General features: G+C 45.0%; 1 protein-coding gene across 1 annotated transcript in view; it reads right to left on the bottom strand.

Annotated features, from left to right (window-relative positions):
- COL16A1 (collagen type XVI alpha 1 chain) overlaps window positions 1-22,817 on the bottom strand; it is a 123,686-nt gene that overhangs the window by 26,503 nt on the left and 74,366 nt on the right. The window contains exons 31-49 of the mRNA XM_033157651.1: window positions 22,493-22,600; window positions 20,825-20,947; window positions 18,967-19,020; window positions 18,540-18,581; window positions 18,404-18,439; window positions 17,201-17,254; window positions 16,672-16,740; window positions 16,527-16,580; window positions 13,765-13,791; window positions 12,793-12,858; window positions 12,557-12,610; window positions 12,378-12,431; window positions 10,246-10,299; window positions 9,886-9,921; window positions 9,032-9,145; window positions 7,676-7,711; window positions 4,004-4,087; window positions 3,754-3,789; window positions 3,118-3,162 (exon numbers count right to left, since the gene is read on the bottom strand). Of these exons, the coding sequence (XP_033013542.1) occupies window positions 3,118-3,162; window positions 3,754-3,789; window positions 4,004-4,087; window positions 7,676-7,711; window positions 9,032-9,145; window positions 9,886-9,921; window positions 10,246-10,299; window positions 12,378-12,431; window positions 12,557-12,610; window positions 12,793-12,858; window positions 13,765-13,791; window positions 16,527-16,580; window positions 16,672-16,740; window positions 17,201-17,254; window positions 18,404-18,439; window positions 18,540-18,581; window positions 18,967-19,020; window positions 20,825-20,947; window positions 22,493-22,600 (1,146 nt within the window). The remainder of the gene's footprint in view (window positions 1-3,117; window positions 3,163-3,753; window positions 3,790-4,003; window positions 4,088-7,675; window positions 7,712-9,031; window positions 9,146-9,885; window positions 9,922-10,245; window positions 10,300-12,377; window positions 12,432-12,556; window positions 12,611-12,792; window positions 12,859-13,764; window positions 13,792-16,526; window positions 16,581-16,671; window positions 16,741-17,200; window positions 17,255-18,403; window positions 18,440-18,539; window positions 18,582-18,966; window positions 19,021-20,824; window positions 20,948-22,492; window positions 22,601-22,817) is intronic.

Here is a 22,817-nt window from a genome sequence, read left to right as displayed (position 1 = left end):
TTCACACACACACACACACACATGAACACACCCACACCTACCTTCAAGTCCAAGTGAAGGGGCTTACCTTGATACTCTTTCAAAGGGAAAGTACTATGTACATCCCCAACCCTTCCCACAAAAAAAATCTTCCAGGAATGATAGCATGGCAAAAGAGTCAGCTGATTGGATTTCTTTGTGCTCTGCAAAAGGCATCTTGGACAATTTGGTGAATGTGGACAGTAGTGTGTGTTGCACAGTAAAACAGCTGGAGAAGCTCTGATAACATAAACATGCAAAAAGAGCCTGCTGGAACAGGCCAATGGTCCATCAGGTCCAGCATCCTCTTTGCACAGTAGCCAACCAGATGCCTGTGAGAAACTGGCAAGCTAAACGTGAGTGCAATAGCATCCTCCCCACCTGCGATTCCCAGCAACTGTTTAGTTGACCTGTCACATTTCCAGCATTGCCATTTTGAGGATTCTAGAGAAGCCAGTATCTTCATCTTATCCCGTTGTTCTTTTGTGTTTTTTAAAACTACCTCTGCAAGAGCTACAAAAATCTGCTTAAACCCAATCCCAGTCTCCAACCATGGTATCATCCAATAGGTTCAGGAGGAGGACACAATCCAGCCCAAGTTATTTTGACTAAATTCCATTGAGGTAAAAATGAAACCAATCTTAGTTTGCAACCCTATGCTTTAGTCCCGAATCTCATTGAACTCAGTGAGGTTTACTTTTGTGTAAGCAAGCATAGGATCAGGTTGATATTTGTGTGATGAATTAAATCCCAGTGGATACTGATTAACTTTTGTTGAATTGTGCCCCAAAATTGAGCAATGTGTCTGTGTGTGGGATTGTTCCCCCATTCCTTATGAGAGTCTTGCCAGAATTCTTACAAGTAGTTATATGCAGGAAATTTGCCTTCTATTTTTTGTGGTGCTCTCATTCTAAATATTTTGGATATCTAAAGTCATTCAGATAACCTTCTTTAACAGCTGCTGCCCCCCAGAGAAAAAAAATGGGTGGAAAAAATCAGGCCCCCCATCTTGTCCTCCACTATGTAACTATAGAACTCTTCCTTCTCCTCCTTTCAGCTGCTGTGCTCCCTCCACCACTAGCAGTGGGCAACCATCACCACACATGATGCTCAAGACACAGGAGGAAGCAGTCTCCCAAAGCAACCGAGGAAGTGAACTGTAAGACAGGCTGAAAGGTGAGCCCATTTTTACAGTCCCAGCATAAGAAGTAGCCGGACATAGAAAGCCAGAGCACAAAAAAGAGGAAAACCCCAAATGGCACAGGAGATCATTTATTAGGAAATTCATTTTGAGCCTATGGAAATAACTCTAGTTGGTGGATGTTTTCTAGCGCACTTCTAGACTGTATCTGCTTTGAGGAGGGATTCCACCACATACTAGCAAATTCAGGTTGTGCAATCTAAGTTAATTTGGAGCTCTTGTGCAACAAACCTGCTTCCCTCAAGGGCCAGATGTTTTGCCATAAGGAAATTGATGGGAAAATGCATGAGCATACATGGGCACCTCTTCACTACGACTGTGGGATGGAGGGGTTACTATTTCCCTTATAAGCCACTGGGGAGAGAAGGGTTTCGTCCAGAGTCCATCCTATTCCTTTTAAGATCTGGAGAGACTGAAGGTGATTGGAGTAAATCTGGGCTTCACTTCTGAACATAAATCCCAAGACGCAGGCAGAATTCTCCACAGATTACAACTCATTTATCCATCATTGATAGCAACTTTCAGTGGAATATTTAGCAAATGGAGTATCATTTTCAGTTTACAGGATTGTCAGGAGCAGTAGCTGGCTGTACATACAACTCATCAGCTCATTGATCTGGTCAATGGGAGTCACTCCAGCAGTTACCTTTTATTCAGAAGGCACTGTGTCACAAGCAGCCCTTAACTGGGTTTTGTATCTAACTGACAGAGCTACACAACATGGAATATGAGAATGACTTCTCTATTCATTGTCATGTGATCCACAAGAGTGGGGAGGCTGCCCTGGTGCTGCTAACAATGTGGGGTTAGTTCGGGTTACATGGCGGTGCTGGGCAGTGATGGTTTTCACTGCACACACTGTTGACACCAGCATAGGGCCACGCCGCATAGCAATTAATCACACAGACTGTGGAAGTTACAGTGCCATTAGTGGGATGAGGTGCTGAGGGATGAGATTAAGGAATTAACAATGATGATGGTGGTGGTCAGGTGAAGGTGGAATGAGGATTTCAAGAACCAGAAACACAATCTGCATACACGACACAGAAGGAAGGCGGTTTCATTTTGGAGTGGAATCATAGAATCTTAGAGTTGGAAGGGACCCAAGAGTCATCTAGTCCAACCACCTGCGATGCAGGAATCTCAGCAAAAGCATCCATGACAGATGGCCATCCAACCTCTGCTTAAAAATTCCCAAGGAAGGAAGAATCCACAACCTCATGAGGGAGACCGTTCCACTGTTGAACAACTGTTACTGTCAGGAAGTTTTTGCGTATGTTCAGTTGGAACCTCCTTTCTTGTACCTTGACATTTTTCCAGCGTTTATCTACCATGGGTTCATAGTCAAGTGGAACCACTTCATCTGAAGGGATTCAACTCACAATGGACTTCACAGACAACAATTGTTGGACAAACTATGCACTGAGAGAAAAGTTAACTGTGGGAATCCATTCTAAGTGTAATCATTGTGGGCAGAAATGTGACTAGATCCGTCAAGGTTTCTCAGCATTTGGTAGAGGTGAAGATGTCCCTTCACAGCTGGGACTCTGGAAGCTTTTAGAATATGCTTGTATGGGGTTGAGGGAAGACCACAGAATGACCCTGATTAACCAGTTTGGGGGACTAGGATGAATCCCAGATTAGATGATTCCCATGTTGCCAAAAGGTTGGAGAGCCTTCCAGTCCTTCTGATCCACATCTACAGAAGATGGGCCTTTATCAGGCAACTTGACTGTATGGGGGCGAGGGTTAGATCATGTGACCAAGTGTGCATGGGAGGTTGGCTGTGCTATTAGATACAGAGACTGGAGTAGGAGGGAAGAGGAGGGGGGTGAAAAAGCCAAACAAGCGGCGGCGACAAAGGACTGCACAGAGCACGTGCTATACTGGGTTCTTACAGGTAATCCAGGTGCGCCAGGCGTTCCAGGAAAACCTGGGGGGCCCTAAGGGAAGAAACAGTGAAATCATACCTTGGCAATCACATTGGCTAGGCTAGGGAAGGTGGGTGAAGATGGAGGAAACTGAAAGCAGAGATTTGGCTTGAATGGACAGGGCTTTCCTGACACAAGCAGGACTTAATTTCTCCCACCACAGCACTAGCGTGATGGACTCACCTTTCCAAATGAATCCATTGCCACATTTCCCCAAAGCAAGGCTACCTTAGAGTACAGAGACCTGCCTATCCCTTCCTTCTCTCCAATGCAATTTGAGCCCTTTTGGCCGGAACTTGCATTAAACACAATGAGCAGCCGCTCACAGCCTGGATGCAAAAGGCCAAATATACACCACGGACCAGGCACAAAAGAGGAAGGTTATATTTAAATGCATTTTCTCTCTCTGGCTTTTTGGACAGGTTTCAGCTTGTGGTGAAAGGGATGCTGCAAGGGTCAAAGGCTCTAGGGAGGAAGCAAAAGCATTTGCATTGTGATTTTAAATGGTTGCAAATTGTGAATGGTGCACAGGCACCAGAAGGGCAGGATAAAAATCTTTATTGAAAATGGAAACCAAAAAGCAGGCCTAAGGGATGTACTCACAATTGGTCCAGGAGATCCTCTTGGGCCTGGTAGGCCCTGCACAGAAGGAGAAGCAAAGAGAAAATTGTAATTCCTAAACTCAAGATACTGTGGCAGCATTGTGGCTCTTTGGTGTCATTATTATTATTATTATTATTATTATTATTATTATTATTATTAATAATATTATTAAACTATACCCCAGCCATTCTGGGTGGCTTACAGCATATCTAAAAACATAATTAAAACATCAAGCATCGGGTGGCATTACCTGTTCCCCCCTCTCTCCAGGTAATCCGGGGATTCCAGGATGGCCAGGACCTCCAGCACAATCTTGGTCATTGCTACTATCGCTCTGGAAGGAAAGACAAGATGCATCAAGTCAATCCCAACCTTTCTACGCAGTTAAAGGATGCCAGCAGTTTCCAAACAAAGAACAGCATCTACTGGAGGAGGACTCCCAGCAGCTTTCAATTTACAAGCTAACATGATCCTTGCCAGAAGGATAGCCATGCTAGTCTGTTGAAGGAAGAACAACAAAGTGTTACGTGGCACTTTAAGAGCTAACAAATTTATTATGAATAAATAGCTTTTGAAGACCACATTCCATCCACTGCACTAAGTGTAAGCCTGAACTGGCAGGCATATATACATGCAAATATGAGCGAGTGAAAAAGCACAGGAATGAGTTCAGAGGGAAATAAAGTGTGAGTAACAAAGGATGCAATTACCTGAAAACAAAATAGTTACCGGTACATTGTCCAGTTAAGAAGGCAGTGGTCCCACCTTGTTAAGCAGTCACTGTAACTATTTTGCTTTCAGATAATTGTCACTCTTTGTTGTTCTTGCATTTCATTTCCCTCTGAATTCACTCCTCCACATTCCCTCCCCTGTCATGTGATATATATGTTTCCCAGTCCAGGACTGTGGCTCAATCCCATGGTCCATGAAACCTTGTGCCATAATTAAATCTGATATTCTTTAAGGGGCCACAAGACCTTTTGCTGTTTGCAGTTCTGGTAGTTATGATTCAACTGGTAAAAATTTCCTGGTGTGCTCTTTGTCCTCTTCCAGATTTTTTAAATAGACAAACAGAAAAAAATATATTTAAGACTTAGATCATGAGAATGAGCTCTCCATTTATGCTAGTTGCTTTAGTCCAATACTGCTGGATTTTCACACAACCCCACCACCAATGAACATCAGTTTGGAATTATTTCAAGAAAGCAGCTTCTAGAGAGAAATCTCAGTAAACTGAGCGCTGATGACCATGCAGTAAAGTTGGTCATTGCCAGACCTAAGATTGCATAATTTACAGTACAGTTCAATCCTAGGCAGATTCACCCAGAAGTAAGTTCCACTGAGTTCAATGGGACTTATTCCAGGCTAAGTGCATATAGGGTTGCAGCCTCAAGGAGGAGCCAACTCAGTCTTTCAGATCCAGTTCCCTTTGGAACAAGACCCAACTTGAATGCCAGAATTCACATCAGAACAGATCAGTGAACTGGCCCTGGGCTAGGGAACTTACATTTTCCAGAACTCACAGTCCCATAGAAGATTAAATCAGTGTAGCAGCTGTTTTGGGCTGCCTATTTGCATGCACTGTTGACTACAGACAAAATACTTCTATATTTAGACTCATTCTAAAGTGGGTATCATTGCATCTCCACCATTTTTTAAAAAGACAAAGTTGCAAAGGTCCTTGATTCTGAACAGGATCACAGAGCAGGGCCATGGTGATTTCTTATTTCCCCCAATACTCAGCTAAAACTGCCCTGTGCCCCACTCCAGTATTGTGAACCTGATTCAAGCTGCATTTGCTATTTGACAGAGGAGAAACAACCCATCTGGTTTGGTGTGCTTGCTTAGATATTTTTGTGGTTAGATACTTTTTATTGATTCCACCCATCCCTTGATTATTTGTATTGTATACTATTCAGATACAATAATACTGCCTTAGTTTCTGCTTGTTAATTGGATGAGTTTCCTTCACTGGCCTGGTTTTCTCCTCCACAGAGCCATTTCCTGTTCCCGGGGAAATGACGTTGCGGGCTGGAAGCAAGCCCTACCCACACGCACAGAGCGGGATAGCCCCTGCGCGATTGGGGGGTCCTCGGCCGTGTCATCCCTGGCTGACCAAATCTGCACAATCTGGGGGCGCAGCGCAGGCTGTTTAAACTGCCTGTGGCCAAGGACTCGCCCCCTTTTCAAGGGTATTCCGTTAAAGGAATCTGAGGGGTGTGGTCTCTGTCTGAAACCCCAGATGGGGGGCTAGGGCCATGGCACGACCCCTAGCGGTGACCCTGGGGGAGTTCCTAGTTAATGTGCATCAGCAGGGCCCCCCTACTGGTGGCTAACCCTTCCAAGACTTCCTGCGGATGGGCAGGAGTCAGATATAATTGTGTGGTTTCCAATGCCTAAGCCAATACCACTCACATTCTTTAACCAATGAAATTGTGGCCTTTTTTCACCCATTAACCCTAAATACTGTTTCATATGTCTTTATTCCAACATCCCGGGAGGGTCTGGGACCTTGCTAGACAATTATTTTTGCTACTGCACCATGCTGAACTACCCAAACCTGGGCTTGTGGTTAAGCTCTCTTCATAGGTTTATTCTTAGCTACAGCTCATGGTCTGTCCAGGCCATGGCTTAGCAGCAAAACAAACATGGAGGGCAAAGGTAGCAGCAATCTCTGCCTCAGAGGAACTTGCATCTTTCCGCATTTATGCTAAGCCATGGTTCTGCCATGGTATTTCACCCATGGAAGGCACAACAACTGACTTTCTGGAATTATCATCGGATTTTAGCTCACCTTAATAATCTACTCAAGCTACCTTTGGAGATCAAGGAATGATGTGAAACACACATATCTTCAGAATCCCCTAAGCTTCCCCTAAGCTTTGCTGAACCTGAAGTCTCAGCAACTTGAGCTGAAGAGTGAAGTGTCTTGGATCAAGCATAGTATAGGGCAAAAGGGTCTCAATTTGTATCAGTATAGACTGGCGTTTTGTTGCAGGCATATATATATATATATATATATATATATATATATATATATATATACCTGTACTGCTAGTTGTAATAGTAGAGTCCTTTAAGTTCCTGGGCTCCATAATTTCTTATAACATAAATTGGTCAAGCAACATCAATAGTATTATTAAAAAGGTCCACCAGAGGCTGTATTTCCTGCGTCAACTAAGGAAATTTAAATTGTCCCAGGAAGTGTTGATTCAATTCTACAGAGGCATCATTGAAACTGTTCTCTGTAATTCTATAACAGCTTGGTACGGTACAGCCTCTAAGAGAGACAAGAAAAAGCTCCAACGAGCTGTAAGAATTGCAGAAAGGGTAATTGGTGTTAGCTTGCCTTCAATAGAGACGATTTATGCTACCCGAGTAAGGAAGAGAGCAGAGAGAATTGTAGCAGATCCTTTACATCCCGGTCATCATCTGCTTGATTTACTTCCATCTGGACGTCGCTACAGGACTTCATATACAAAATGGGCCAGGCACAAGAATAGTTTTTTCCCTTGTGCCATTAAATTGTTAAATTCGTAGTTGTATAGCTTAAGGGGAGGTAAAATATGGGTGGGGTTTCTTTACTTCTTTGTATTGTGAGAGGAACAGTGTCTGTATGTTTACATTGCAATGTAGCCGAAACAAATTCCAAGTATGTTGGAAAATGTACTTGGCCAATAATAAATTATTCCTATTCCTATTCCTATTCCTAGTGAGAACATGATGATCAAGAGGACACAGAGCTTGGTCCCCCCCTGATGACGAACCATTAGTGCAAGTAGCATGTGCTGATGAGGACACTTTTTGCATACCACTGGGTGGAAGAAAGGTGCTATTGATTAATTAACTCGCAGCATATTTTAGGCTTTTATCTTTCCCATGATTCCCTCTCCATAGATACTCAGCCAAGAGTTTTACTCACCGGAGCCTCTTCTGCTCTGGGGTAAAGAGCAAAGCACTGAAAGCAGAAGAGATGCAGAAATTGAATTTCTTATCCAGAGTTTGTAGTATGACTTACCATTACAGCTCAGCACTTGCCAGAAACACGTGAGCAGCCATATTTTCAAGGGGTGCCAACGGAGCAGTGGGTGACCTGATTAGTGCACTCCAGAACCCCTTGCAATATTTCAATGGATGCTAAGGCATCAGTCTTGGACCACGAATGGCATTTGATAGGTGTAATCCGAGAAAACCCAGCTGTCGGAGCTGCTTATGCCAGTTCTGGGTCATGCCTGGAGAGGTGCTGGCAAGTAAGGCAAAATACGTATGATTGCCCTACTCCTGGTCATGCCCAATGTATGGGGCCTATCATTTCCATAGGGACCCCTACAGATGGAGCCCAATATGTGTCAACCTGAATCCCATGACTGATGCAGTGAGCTCTATCTGTGTAGCTCTCATGCAAACAGGAAGTCCAAAGCATAGGTGTGTGTGTGGGGGGGTGAGGGGCCACCTGACCACACAGTCACAACCCCCTTCTGTATATAAAAATGGGACTCTACATAGGACTATATGTTGGTACGCTGACCAAAGGCATTTCTGTGATTTGTTGAGATTGAGCAAGAAAGCACCAGAAAGCATTTCCCTCTGCAAGCATATTTTGGGGCTCTCCTGCATTTACTGGTTTATTATGGGAATGAGGGAAGGATTTCATTACATTGAGATAAAAGTCCCTTTCTGATATTTGAGCTCTCCTACAGTAAAAAAACAACAACAAATCACCCTGAATTTATCACATTTAACATATATCACTGACCTCCCAAAATGTTAAGAATTGCCAGTAGACAGAAAAAAGGAAGAAACTCTAGTGGTTAGATAATGGAAAAATGAAGTCTGGGCAGTGATCAATATAATTATAGGGAAAGAAATAACAGAAGTGGAAACTTTGGATGGACAGATCTTGTAATAATTTGTTGTGAAAGATTTGGGAGAATTATTTTGACGGTGAACCATATCACACGTATTACATTCTAAGACGAAATGTTTGTATTGGATATATGTGTGTTTCATGCCTTCAGAATTGTTTTACAATCAATAAACATAATGATTTTTATTTTATTTTATTTTAAAATCTGGCTCTCAAATGTTCATGTGCCCTGAGTTTTTCGCATTTCCCATCACTTACCAAGATGCACAAATGTGTCACATCATCTTGGCAGAATGGGCTGTTACAGACTCGTGCTGTTGCAAGGTCACTGATTTCACAGTCTGATTTACAGTGCTCTTCAAGCCCAGCTACAGGAATCTAAATCTGGCCAAATCCTGACTGGCTACTCACCCGTGCACAATTATCTATGCCAGGGGCTCCCGGCATGCCTTGGTCACCCTTTTCGCCTTTGGTTGTGCCGGGGACTTGGGAAGCTTGTATGTTAGCACAGTCTCCACAAATGTTCTGGCAAGGGAAGAAGAAAAAGAGGGTGAGAAGCAGAATGTTCCAGCGCTGCCTGCTGCCTTTCCAACATTAATTGTCAACATTTGTATTAAGTGATGTACTATTTGTATTGTAAATGATGCACAAGTAACAAGGAGTGGAGGAATCCTGCCAGCTCTGGTGAGAAGGATACTGGCAGGACAGTCTGTGTCATTTCTGAACTGGGGTTTGTTGCAGAAGCACTTTCAATGACTAGCATCTCAGTAAGATGGAACATGTGCAAACGTGGCAACGCCTTCCCAATAATTGCTTTGTTTTCCCTGTTGCGCTGTGCGCTCAGCACAATTCTGTTGGAGTTTGTCACCATTTGCTGTGGGCAAGTGATTCTGGTATTTTCCATTATTATTGTTCTTGCCGTTGCCGCTGCTGTTGTTATTGTTATTATGCCACCCTTCCTTGGAAAGTTGCCCAGGGTGGCACTCAAAATAAAATAAAATAAAGACATACAATAAAAAAACAAATACAATAAATAATTAAAACATCAAAAAGTATTTTATCACACTCTCTAGGATCACCTGAAGAATGCCCCACAGACCATAGCTTACTGAATCACTGCTGCAGTCCAGCCTTCCATCCAAAGACAGAAACACCTTGGACAGGTGACTTTCTAACCTTTTCTTGAGAGGACAGCTTTTGCTGGCGTCTCACATTCTGTTCCTCACACCAGAGCAAAAGCCAGCCAGAGATCCTTTTTGCCTTACCTTAAGGACAGCCATGCTCTCAGCAGCCAGTGGTCCCTGCAATGGGGAGATAGAAAGGAGGAGAGAAATTTTTAACATGCATTGATAAAACAGAGCCATCTTCCTTTTCTTTTTTTATCGGAGCCATGAGCTTCTAGGGAATTGTGCCAAAAAGCAGCATAAACACCTAACAGCTTCCCTCCAGCAGCCTCCTGGTCGCTGCTTTTGATAAAAACATAGCTTCTAGTTTGCACCTCTTCTGCACTTCTCCCTGGTGGGGTGATGGAGGAGGCTTGGGGAAGAGCTGAGCAAAAGGGGACAGCACTAAGCACAGGCCTGAGCGAGGGCAGGAAAAGGCGGACACTGCAGTCCTGTACCTACCAAGTCTCCCACCGTCCCAGGCAGTCCCGGCAAGCCATTGTGTCCTGGGATGCCCTAAAGGCAAGGAGAAACTTTGAATATTTTGAGTGCTTCCCAACTGTTGCCTCCTGAAGTGATCTTTGCTATCTCAAAGGGCTTCTGCTGCAAGATGTTGGCACCTCAAAAGCACCAGAACTTGGGACCTCTGATACCTGCGTTCCATGCCTTTCAGCGAGCATCAGAACAACCCCCTCTGTCTTTCCAACTCCTTTACCTATTCCTCAAGCCCTGACTGGCTCCTACACTAGCCTTTCCATTGGTTGGCAGCCTCCTATGCACCTTCTTCATCAGGGTAACAACCAATCATTGACAGTTTGCTGGTGACTGTTGCCACCAAGTCAGGGCTTCCCTATTCTTTTCTCTGACCTGAGAGATCTAGTGATGTGATGAGCCCTGTTTCTTCCCTTTGAGCTCCCCCAAGTCCCCAGCATGGCTCTTCATCCACACTAGGGATGGGAAAATCTGTCAATTTCAGTTCTCTCAGTTCCTGGTTTTTCCAATCTTATGGCTCATCCCCACTTCCACAATCCCACTCCTAGAAAGCATGGGTGTGAGCAGTTTTCCACTTGTTCCACTCCTTTCCCAGGGAAAACCTGCTCTTTAGCACTCATTCAGAGCAAATATCAATTCATGGAAAACCCGATTGATGTTTGCTCTGATTCAGTGCTAGAGAGTAGACTTTCCGGGGGGGGGGGAGCAGTGGGACAAGCAGAAGTCTGGATGAGCCTTTAGATTCAGTTCTCCACATTTCTGTAGCAATTTCCTTTAAAAAATGCAAGTGAATTTTTTTTACCATTTCATTTCAAATTTCTCCTAATAAACACACTTTTGCATGCAGTTTTGGTTCTCATATTGTTTTGGAAAGTGCAAATTTGATAGACCCACTTTTAAATGTGAACTGAATCAAATTTCTCCCCCACGGCAAAGCAAAAACACATAAGGCCTTCTTCAATCATGTAATAAGAAGAAGCCTGTACAATGTATGGAGGAGATACGGAGATATTCTGGAAAGAAAAACACCCTTGTGGATATCACCGACAGAAGCAGTGGCAGTCAAGAAGATGAATCTCAGAGATAAATGGGGAACCTATAGAAATCTGGTGAGCATCCAAGAAGATGAAACAAGACTTAAAGAAAGATAAGATAAAGATAAGGGCTGGGGGTGTGGAGGCTTAGGGGGTAGGAGGAGTATCCTGGGTGGATGTGATTTTCCGCAGCTTAGATCAGGACTCATAATGCTTGCATGGTATTCTCCCCACCTCGAGAAGGCACACCTTTTGCTCTTGCAGCCAACAATTGTGTAGAGGGGATGGGGAGGCATGCCTAAGATCTAGATGCCCTTTAGAATGAACAGGTCTATAAGACGGCAATACATCAGTTGCACATGTTCCATATGGAGTGTTGCCACAGTTCTCTGTTCTGCGGCCAACCAATGTGTCTTAAGTCAAAACAAGCCTCTGTCATTATGTTTAGTTGGGGTGGAGGAACTAGGCTCATCACCCCACAGTGATGTCTTGTGTTCTGGGAGGGGAGGAAGGGGAGGAATGGAAATGTTATGAACCGGTTCTCCATCCAAGTGGTAACGAGGGCTCCCCTTTGACAGGGCAGCGTATAGAACAAGCAGGTATAGTGTTACATACTATCAGCTTTTGGAGAGCAATTTCTGCCTCCTGCTCTTGATCAACCAACAAAGGGATGGCCCAGCAAGAAAAGTGTCATGGCAATGGGACTCTTGCTGGACTTCTCCCCCTTCCCAAAGGTTTTTAGCATTCTGTGTCATTTCCATGAGGCTGCGATCAGAGCTGCTGGGGGCAGCACACTGGCTCATAGCCACAACACAACTCATTGCTTAGCACAGCACATAACACCAGGGCTGGGTCCCCATCTAAGCAGAGCTGCCGCTCATACTGTGCACTGCACAACCAAGGAAGTCAGGGGTAGTGGGAGTGAATTCTGGGCTTGGAAGCCCTGTCTCTTCCAGGTTAACTGAATCCACTAATGCTGTGCCTTATCCACTCCCCACCACCACAAAGACAATGCCTACCTGTTCTTGTCTGTAAGATGCTGGGGTATATGGCTCTCCTACCACTTACCTGCCTCCCAGGAGCTCCTGGTGGGCCTGGAGGGCCTGGAACACCTGGCGGTCCCTGTTAACACCACAAAGAAAGAGAGAGGAAGAGGTTAAGAGAGCAATGAGGCAGGCAATGGGGAGAAAGGAGCCAAGGTCGCTACGCACAGAGGAGCAAGCATGCACATACACACACCCACACACCTGAGGGCCCGGCTGAGGCTGCCAGGAAGTCCCGATCCACAGTCCTGGGGCACCCTGCGGGTCCAAAAGGGGAGAGCGTTTAGCAAAGGCCAAGCAGGACATGGGCGTTCCAGCCTCCGGAGCAGCAAAGGCGTTGAGCGGAGAATGGGGGGGCACAGGTGGCTTGAACCATCATCCAGCCTGGCAGCGAATCCCCAAGGCCTTGGGGGGCAGCAGGAGCATGTAGTGACGCTTACCGGAAGACCAATGTTGCTTGAGTCCACGCGAGGGCCGGGCTGGCAGCTGCACTCACCAGAATCTCCCTGAGAAGATAAAGGTGAGGAGGGTAAGGAGGGAGAGACATCTGGGGGCCAAGGAGTGGAGGCACAGGGATCTTTTCCTGCTGGAGAAGGCAACTGTGCTAATGGAATCATAGAATTTGTAGAGTTGGAAGGGACCACAAGAGTCATCTAGTCCAGTGTTTTTCAACCACTGTTCCGCGGCACACTAGTGTGCCGCGAGATGTTGCCTGGTGCGCCGTGGGAAAAATTGTGTTTATTTGATTCCTATTCAAGAGAATTACTTTATATATAGTCAATATAGGCACAGAGTTAAATTTTTTAACATTTTGTAATGGTGGTGTGCCTCGTGATTTTTTTCATAAAACAAGTGTGCCCTTGCCCAAAAAAGGTTGAAAAACACTGATCTAGTCCAACCCCCTGCAATGCAGGAATATTTTGCCCAACGCGGGGCTCAAACCCACAACCCTGAGAGTAAGAGTCCTATGCTCTACTGGCTGAGCTATCCCAGCTCATGTATGGCATGTGGGCTTCCCAGAGGCATCTGCTTGGCCATTGTGGGAGAAGAATACATAAGCCTTTGGTTTCAACCAGCAGGTCCCTTCTTATGTTCTTAGGGGCTCTGGAATGGGACACTTAATCAAGAGTCAGGGGTTGTTATCCCCAGAGTAACACCTCTGGTCCACATGAACAAGGAGTGGCAGAGTGGCAGGGTATTTCTGGCTCCTCCTTATGTTGGATTACTCAAAGGTGCACGGTGCTTCTCTCAGCCAGTGCATTGTATCCCCAGAAAGATAAGAACTGGGAGAATTGTGTGTAGCACATGACAAAACAGCAGGTGTTTGTTGTATAAGATGCTGATGGTGTGGAAAGACACCAAAAGGAACTTAAGTGTTGCAAGATTTGGGATGGAGAAGGAGGCTGACCCACCTTCTCTCCTCTGGCTCCCCTTTCACCCTAGAGAAAAAGAAAGGAAGAGAAAGAAGAGTCAGATATTTGGAGAAGCATGCTGCTGGCAAGAGCATACATGCACACATATGTGCAGAGTGATTACATGGTCCCATTTGCTTCTCAGATGTGCAAAGAAGCACATCTGCAAGCTCCTTTGATCAGCTCTCTTTGGCCTGCTTCTTTCACTCCAGTTTTCATGCCTTCTGACGTCCCACTGCCTGGAACCCCTTTCCCCTCTGAGCTAACTAATTCCTTGCCCTAACCCTTTAGAAAACTCCTCTGTTGCTTAGAAATCATGTGGACTTACCTTACATTACAAGAGGGGAGTAAACAGTGGCCCCTGGGCCAGAACTAGCTCCTGAAGCCTTTCCAACTGCCCTGCCAGCTGCCTACCTTTTCTGTGTAGCAGTGGCTTCAAGTACAAACAAACAAACAAATTCCTCATTGCTCCCTACAGCTCTTCCTAGGAATCTTCTGAAGCACTTGGTGATCATTGCCAGAACCATCTGAAATGGTAAGAGAAGCTGGCTCCATCAGGATCCACCTCCTCAAGATGCCTGGAGTGCCAGTTTCTTTCCTCACCTGGGGTACCTTGAAGTAGCAGTTCCTAAAGTCTTTCCTTGCATCTCACCTTCCCCACTAAGAAAAGTGAGGGAAGCCAGTTCCACCAGGAACTACTACCTCAAGGTGCCTGGCATGCCTTGAAGCTGTAACTCCCAAAGGAGCAATTCCCCTCTCTTTTTTTTTGCTGCTTAGCATTTTTTTTCAACCAGCTTGAGGGGCAGAGAATCAGTGGGAAAGGAGGTTTAAACCTCCCCTCCCAACAGTCAGCCCCACCAGTGCCCATCTGATTGGGAAACAGCTAAGCAGTGGTGAAGAGGGGGCTGTAGGTGTGTGTACCCGTGCATTTGAATGGTGCCAGGCTTTGAGCCTGGAAGGATCTCAGGTCCAAACTCTGCCGTGGAATCTTTCTCAGGCAGTGGTGTAGGAGTAGAGAAAGAATATGGGAAGCTGCCTTATACAAAGTCAGAAGTGCATTTTGCTCAATACTGTCTGCACTGACTGGTAGTGGCTCTCCGGGGTTTCAGGCAAGGAGTCTCTCCCAGCCGCACCTGGATATGCCATGGGGAATTGAAATTTGGACCTTCTTCATGCAAGGCATATACTCTACCACTGAACAATATACTCCCCCCCCCCAGCACCCTCTTACCTCCCCCCCAACATGATAACAGCATTGCTGGGCTGAAAAACAAGCTGAGTGACATGCTAAATTCAACCGGAATGACTTGAGAACACAAAGGGCCACGGAACAGATCTTTTGAGGGCTAGGCACAGTGGCTCCTATTGAATAATTGAAGGTCTTCCCTCAAAAGAGGTGCACATAATTAATAACCCCCTTTATCTCTCTTGCTAACATCGGGAGTTATTAAAGAAGAGTACGCACCCCATATCCAATTTATTTTTCAGCGCCATATGTTGGCCTTTGAGGCACCGCTCGTCATCAGAACAGCGCTGAGCGTTTGCGCTGCAAATTTCAGAACCGCCACGGCGTGAACAATCACCTCTGCTTTGCAAACGAGAAAGCATGTTCTGTGCTGCATGCTTCGCTCTTTCACCCTCAGCCGCTTCAGTCATCTTTAGTCAGTCTTATTTTGGGGTGGAAGTGAAGTGTTTACACAAAACTTCCACACATTAGTCATGCCAAAGCTGGACCCAAAGCTTCAAAATTCAGGCTTTCAACACTTTAGTTTCAGAGCCTGCTTCAAAAGAGAGTGGGGTCAGGCAATTGCTGTGGCCTTGAGGTGGGCAAAGGGCCAGCAGCACTCAGGGGCATCACTCTGCTAATTTTTTCACAGAGCATCCAAGAAGGTGAGAAGCAGTGTGAGCAAATTCTTAGTTGCACAAGCCCCTCTTCAATATTAAAGAGGGCACTAAGGATGCCCGAGGGCTCGTCCACACATTTCTGCTTGTCCCAACGCTTTTCCCCTGGGAAAAACTGCTGTTTACTACTGAATCAGAGCAAATGTCAATCAGTTTTTTCTGTGGATCGTTCCAATTCAGCAGTAAACATAGGGTTTTCCTGGGGAAAGTGGTGAGACAAATGAAAAACCGCTCAGAACTGTCCCTAGAAACATGAGACAAACAGAAAACCTCTCAGATCCATGCTTTCTAGTCAAGGGACAAGCAGAAGTTTTGCTCTAAAGCAGGGGTCAGCAAACTTTTTCAGCAGGGGGCTGGTCCACTGTCCCTCAGACCTTGTGGGGGACCGGACTATATTTTGAAAAAATATATATGTACGAATTCCTATGCCCCACAAATAACCCAGAGATGCATTTTAAATAAAAGGACACATTCTACTCATGTAAAAACATGCTGATTCCCGGACTGTCCACGGGCCAGATTTAGAAGGCGATTGGGCCAGATCTGGCCCCCAGGCCTTAGTTTGCCTACCCATGCTCTAAAGGAAGGGTGGATCTGGCATCTGGGCATTTTTAAGAAGGGGAGGAATTTTTCTCTGATTGGATTCCATCCAGGTAACAGCCATGGCAGGTTGTATCCGACAGGCCTATCAAGTTCCTTTTGTTTTAAGACTTTCAAGGCCAGTGCAGGTTTTTGCCAGCAGTGGGATTGTCAGAAGTGAGTGGTTCACAGGCAATTAAGAACCTGGTGCAGCCCGATGATTAGACAGGATCATTTTAGTTTCCAGATAAATCTTCTTTCAAAGCACACAGCTTGCCCACCTTTGAACCATCGGATCCAGGAACTCCCGGGAGGCCCTGCTGGCCTTCTCGGCCCTGGAGGAGAATATCAGGACAACAAGAGTCAGAAAGCACACAGCGCTGGTTGGTTGTAAGATTTCTGGAGCTACAAAGCAATGTCACTTACTGGTGGGCCAGTAACACTGGCACCTGGAGGCCCAGTGGGTCCTATGGCACCTTTAAGACCCGGGGAGCCCTATAGGGAAAAGAGCAATGTTACATCCAAGCTGGCAACATTCTGATGTTAATGGCGGAAGAGGTGTCATTTGCTCTAAAACATGGTTAAGGCCCAACACAATCTATGCTGGAGTTTTCTATTAACTTGCACAGATATTGTAGGATATCAAGTATACTTTGCAAACGCAGTGTCTCCCACGCTCCTATATTAATGCAATGGAATATGGGATAGTTGCTGCAGGGTGCAAACCAGTAATTTCATCCTCAGCGAAATGGCGCTGTGTGAACAGCACAGAATTAAAGCAGTTTTCTACTGAGGATCACCTTGGAATGGGAGTACATGTCACTGCACTGAGATTTTATCTGTTCCATCATTCATTCGATGCAACAGCTCACTGGTAATGAATAAGAATGCAGGCTGTTAGATGCCATTTCTCTGTTCCCACTGCAAATTATACAACCCAGATGTCAATGCTCACCTTTTCCCCCTTTCCCCCAACATTTCCTGGTGGCCCTCGAGGTCCTGGGGGTCCCTGTGGCACAGAAAGAAAGAGAATCACAGCACAAGTGAAAGGGACAGGAAGAACAAAGCCGGGTTCTGGAAACATGAAGATATCCCAATAGCAAAACATTTCCTTTTGTTACACTTTCGCCACGTACCTTTTGCCAACCTGGTTCCCCCTCCCCCAATGCTTTGGACTAGCCAGCTGATGAGGATTATGGCTCAATACCTCTGGAGGGCACCAGGTTAGCAAAGGTTGCATTGGGAGTTTGCAAAGCCTTTAGGGGAAAAAAAGTAGAGATGCCATTGAATTTTCTTGCTATCAATTTCAGAACGTTCCGTACATTCCTACCTGGAGGAACCACAAAAAAGTTGATGTAGATGTCTAGATATGTTCTGTGTGCCGTCCTTTGGGGCATCCTCCACTTGCCCTGGTGAAGGAAGTCTACACATTCAGGCACGGGCATAGCCAGGATTTTTTTTTGGGGGGGGGAGGACAGGACACTCACCCTGTCGTCATCCTCTGTCTAGCTCTGTCTAGCAGATTCAGAATGAAATTTCTCAACAAGAGTTGCTTAAATTACTTTCTTTTGACCCTAAGTGCTCAGAAAAATCATCATCCAAGTGACCGTTGTGAGCCTTTCAATTTCAAACATTCTGATTATTTCTACTTCCAGTGAAGTATTTTTATTTATCTACTTGATTGGGGTTAGCTGCTGCCCCCACCTCTACCGTCTGGCTATGCCCATGCATTCAGGGCAGAGTTGCTTATACCTGCAACTAAAGCCACAAGGCATATTTGGAGGTCTCTGTGTAGGGGCATCATACAATGATTTTTTGAGAAAAGGAAAATGAGCTTAGATAAAAGTCTGCCCCAGACCCCAGCACGTTCCCCTTGTCTGGAATATTGAAGAGCCTTCTGCAAATGAGTGCTAATTTCCATGCTAGGTCATAACCCCTTGCAAAACAGTTAACTCCATACTGCTCCACTCGGGACTTTGCTGCTGGGTCATCAGGGCTACGTGGATCATCTAAGGCCTTTCCAGGTGAGTACCAATTTCTAGGTTAGCACCAGAGTTTGGTTCAGGGATCCTCTGAGTCATTGTCTAGGCATGACAGGTCTACTGTGGCTGACCTGTCTTAATGTGGCTGAACTATGGCAAGGCGTGATTCTACTTACAGGATTGCCAGGTGAGCCTTTCTGCCCAATTTCCCCCTGAGAAAAAAAGAGAGAAGTGGGTGGGTTTTGTTCTAATCGCAACACATGGTTGCAGAAACTATTGACACACACATACACACAAAGTGGCCATACTCACTTCTGGACCTTGGATTCCTATCCCAGGAGGACCTGGCTCCCCCTGGAAAGAGGCAACAGACAGATTAGTGGAAACACGACATCACCAAACCACCCAAATGAATGAAGCACACCTGAGTCATGGCTATTTAAACAGCCTTGGCTCAGTGATTCCCCTTATCTCCCTCCCTGGAATTTTATACTTCCTCCTCCTGCATCTCTGCACCGCAGCCTTAATCCTCTTTGTTCACTACCCCAACTGGGTGGTTGTGGAGCACCTTTTGTGGCTGGTTAGCAATGGCAATTCACTCTTCCTCTTATCTCTTGGGCCTGGCTGTCAAAATACAGTAGGTAGCCAGGCCAAGGTTTAACTTTAAGCAGTGCCTGGGAGAAAGCAGCCCCATCTGTCCATGCAAACGAGGTACATTTAAAGCCCTGCCCTTGCTCACCTGTAGTCCTTTCAAGCCAGGAGGTCCCTGAACTCCTGGAAGTCCTGGTTTTCCCTGGTGGTGAGAGGAGGGAACACACAGTAGAATTAGCCTGAATAATTTAGAGGCGCCCCCCCCCCCAAGACGTCACTCATGCTGGTTGCAACACATCTGATCCATCTTCTGTTGCCTTAGAGGAACGTATTGTCTACCTTCTATGAGTTCACAGCAGGTTTTCAGTTCTTGTATCGTTCTGAGCTAGAAAGCTAGGGGGAAAGCTAGCTGTTTATCCGAGGAAGCTAAAAAAGTCAGCATTTGCTCTACATTGACATTCGATTTCAAATGAGTAGTTCTGGAAAATTTAATGGGCGCAATTAATCATTTTTAGACCTTTCAGTGCTGCAGATTTTTTTTTTTTTTAAAAAAGCATACTGGTCTACTAGAAAGTTACTAGCTTTGTGAAACAAACTTTTTAAAATAACTTCTTAAAAAAGTGCTCCAAAAAGGATATTTGTAAAGCAAAGAAATATGAGGCTCTTATTCCAGCCTCATCCTGTGAAAGGGTATTTTTGCTGTCATGAACAACCAAAAGAATCGATAACATCATTCTGCATCTCGATCACTCTAATTTTGCATCAAGAGAAACAGAATTATGCAACCTTCATAAATCACGAACCACCATAAATCACGAACATTTGCATAATTTCCCTAGTGTGCATAATTTCATCTGCTTCAGTTGCAGGAAGGGATAATGCCATGCTCAGTGCAGAACCATTTCAACCTTACTCTTCTGAACACTGGAATATACATTGCCTACACCCTTTCAAGCCTCTCTTCATAGCCATGAGGGATAGAAACTTGATTCTTTTTTAATGAGATTTTCAAGATGCTGAATTCAGATATCCTGTTGCAAATTCTCTATCTTTCATGTGCTTTTATGAAATCATGGGATGTGCTTAGAATATGTATCTCAAATCTCTTGACACTCCCAGTATGAACAATGGTGTTCATACTGTTTCAAATTATGTTTGAAGATCAGTATCTGTGAAAACAGAGCCATACTGCCGTCATCATTGGTTATCTCACAAACGATATTACATTCACAAACTTAATAGGGTTAGAGCATGACTTGCTTTTAAAATAACAAAGATGTCTTCCTTTGTCATACCAAGGAATGCTAGTGTTTAAAATTATAATTATTTGACATGCTCATACTTAACAGAAACGGTCACCCGTATTCAGGGAAGATCTTTTACTGAGATCCTTTGTGAAGGTGTTGTGAAATGTAAATCGAGCCAGTTAATTAAAGGAATAAAAATGAGGCAGTTAACACTGGGTCATCCAATAAAAGTGATTGGCATCAGGTTCTAGATGGATGAAAGGAATTAGTTCTCCACACGAGACGTAATTAACTTATGAAAGTTGTTATTGCAAGTTGTGCTATCTTAAAGGATTAGACATATTTGTGGAAGATCTATCAAAAGTTAACATCTATTGTAGTTGTATGGAATTTCCAAGAACTTTTTATTAATGGGTGATATAAGAATGCTGTAAATAAACAAATAAATGTACAGAGTACCTGAGTACCAGATGCTAACTTGGAAGCATAGCAAAGGCCTTCCACCTTCATGCCTGCTTTGTGACACCCACAGGTATCTAAACTGGCTAAAAGATCATGCAACAGTTGACAAATCTATTATACAAACACAAAATGTATCTGGTTCTACGGATGCAGCCTGAATTGTTCAGTTTTGTTCACATAAATAACTCAAAGTAATGGTAGTTAATGACTGAACCAATCTTAAAACAGACTATCAGACTGAATTCTGAATTCGGCATTCTCAGCACCACTATTTTGATCAGCCGGAAAACTACTTACAGGTTTGCCTGGCTGTCCCACACCTGGAAGTCCACGGTCTCCTTTTGAACCTGGTTTTCCTGGGATCCCAACTGCACCAGAGAGGTCTCCATTGAGGGTGGGACAGGAGTCACAAGCATCACCCTGTGGGCCGGGGTGGTGAGAGTGGGGAAGAATGCAGAGTGATAAGTCAACAAACAGTAGACCAAGCTAGATGTCCCAGATACCCTACCCTATTATCCCTAATCAAAATTTTCCATCATGTAAACACTTAAGACCAGAGGCCCATGTGGATAGTCATTGGCCACACCAAGAAGGCAAGCTGCAATTGTGTCTGCTGGCTCTTTACATGTGTGCTTATAGGCATAAAGGTAAAGGTAAAGGTACCCCTGACCATTAGGTCCAGTCATGGACGGCGCTGGGGTTGCGGCGCTCATCTCGCTTTATTGGCTGAAGGAGCCGGCGTACAGCTTCCGGGTCATGTGGCCAGCATGACTAAGTCGCTTCTGGCGAACCAGAGCAGCACACGGAAACGCTGTTTACCTTCCCGCCAGAGTGGTACCTATTTATCTACTTGCACTTTGACGTGCTTTCGAACTGCTAGGTTGGCAGGAGCTGGGACCAAGCAACGGGAGCTCACCCCATCGTGGGGATTCAAACCGCCGACCTTCTGATCGGTAAGCCCTAGACTCTGTGGTTGGTTTGGATCATGCAAAGGAAGTTTGTGTGTGTAGGCTCCTCTTTGCAAACATGAACTTTAAAGCAGGGCAGTCAGGGGTGGGCCAGCAAGCAGTATTCTGATCCACCCCACCCCACTGAGAGATATGCTTGAGGACCATTTGCCTAGTGGTCAGGTACACAATAACTGATATGAACCAAGCTGAATTAGGGATGAACTTAAATGAGCTCCAAATTTTGCGGCCCTTTTTGCTTGTGGTGAACTTGGGAGAGCCTCTTTCCTGCACCAAAAAAATAAAAAATAAAGGATTAAAAAAAATCAGAGAGATGTGCACACATAATTTGGCATCAGAGGAGCAGCTCATCCTTAGCAATGGCAACAGGCGCTTTCCTTTCTCCCGCTTTTCAAAAGTCTCTACCAACAGCAGCAGCAACACACCAGCTCCTCTTTCAGTGGCCCAGCCACCGATTTGTATCCACCTCCCATTGCCTTACATATAGCATTGCTCCAGGACATTGGCGAGAGCGGGCAGTGGGCGGGGGGGGGGGAATAATGACAATAAGAACCATTATTTTTACCGTTCTCCCACTCACTCAGTGCCTAGTTTGCAGATGGCAATTTTACTACAGGATTGCAAGTGTAGTAAAATACTCCTACTGCTTGACAGGGCAATACAGTGGAACCTTAGTTCTTGAACGGCTTAGTTGACAAACAAATTGGTTCCTGAACGTTTTTCGGAAGCCGAACGTCCAATGCGGCTGTCAGCTATTGTCTCCAGGGTGCCTGCGCCAATTGGAAGCCACGCCTTGGTTTTTGAATGTTTGAACGGACTTCCAGAACGGACTTCCAGAATGGATTAAGTTCAAGAATCAAGGTTCCACTGTACAGGTGAGAAATCACACCCTGGGGTGAGTTTGGTTATTTGCACAAGTGCACACACACCCTGTTCCAAAAATATTTGGTTTCTCCTGGCCGCATAGTGGTTGTACCCCAATAAGGGGCTTACTCACCTTTTCACCTTTAGCTCCTGATGGACCGCTGACTCCAGGTTCACCAGAAAGACCAGGCAAACCTGCTGTGCCTGGTATGCCAGGATCGCCTGGGCTTCCTGAAGCACCCTAGACAGGATAGATTTTTATACATACTTGTTCTTATTTATTTTTACAACATATCAAAGAAGATAAAAATGATGAACTAGACATCTCACCCTCCCTGGGTTTTTATTTACCCAACCTCAAGTCATAGTTCAGATCCAAATAATAATAGTAAAGGTTATATACTAAAGTGGAGAGTGTCTGAAATATGCAGATTTCAATATAGAGCTCATCCACACTG

Source organism: Lacerta agilis, chromosome 8 (genome assembly GCF_009819535.1).
Source record: "Lacerta agilis isolate rLacAgi1 chromosome 8, rLacAgi1.pri, whole genome shotgun sequence".
NCBI lineage: Eukaryota > Metazoa > Chordata > Lepidosauria > Squamata > Lacertidae > Lacerta > Lacerta agilis.
Note: the sequence above shows the minus strand (reverse complement) of the source record. Positions and strands in the feature narration are given on the sequence as shown.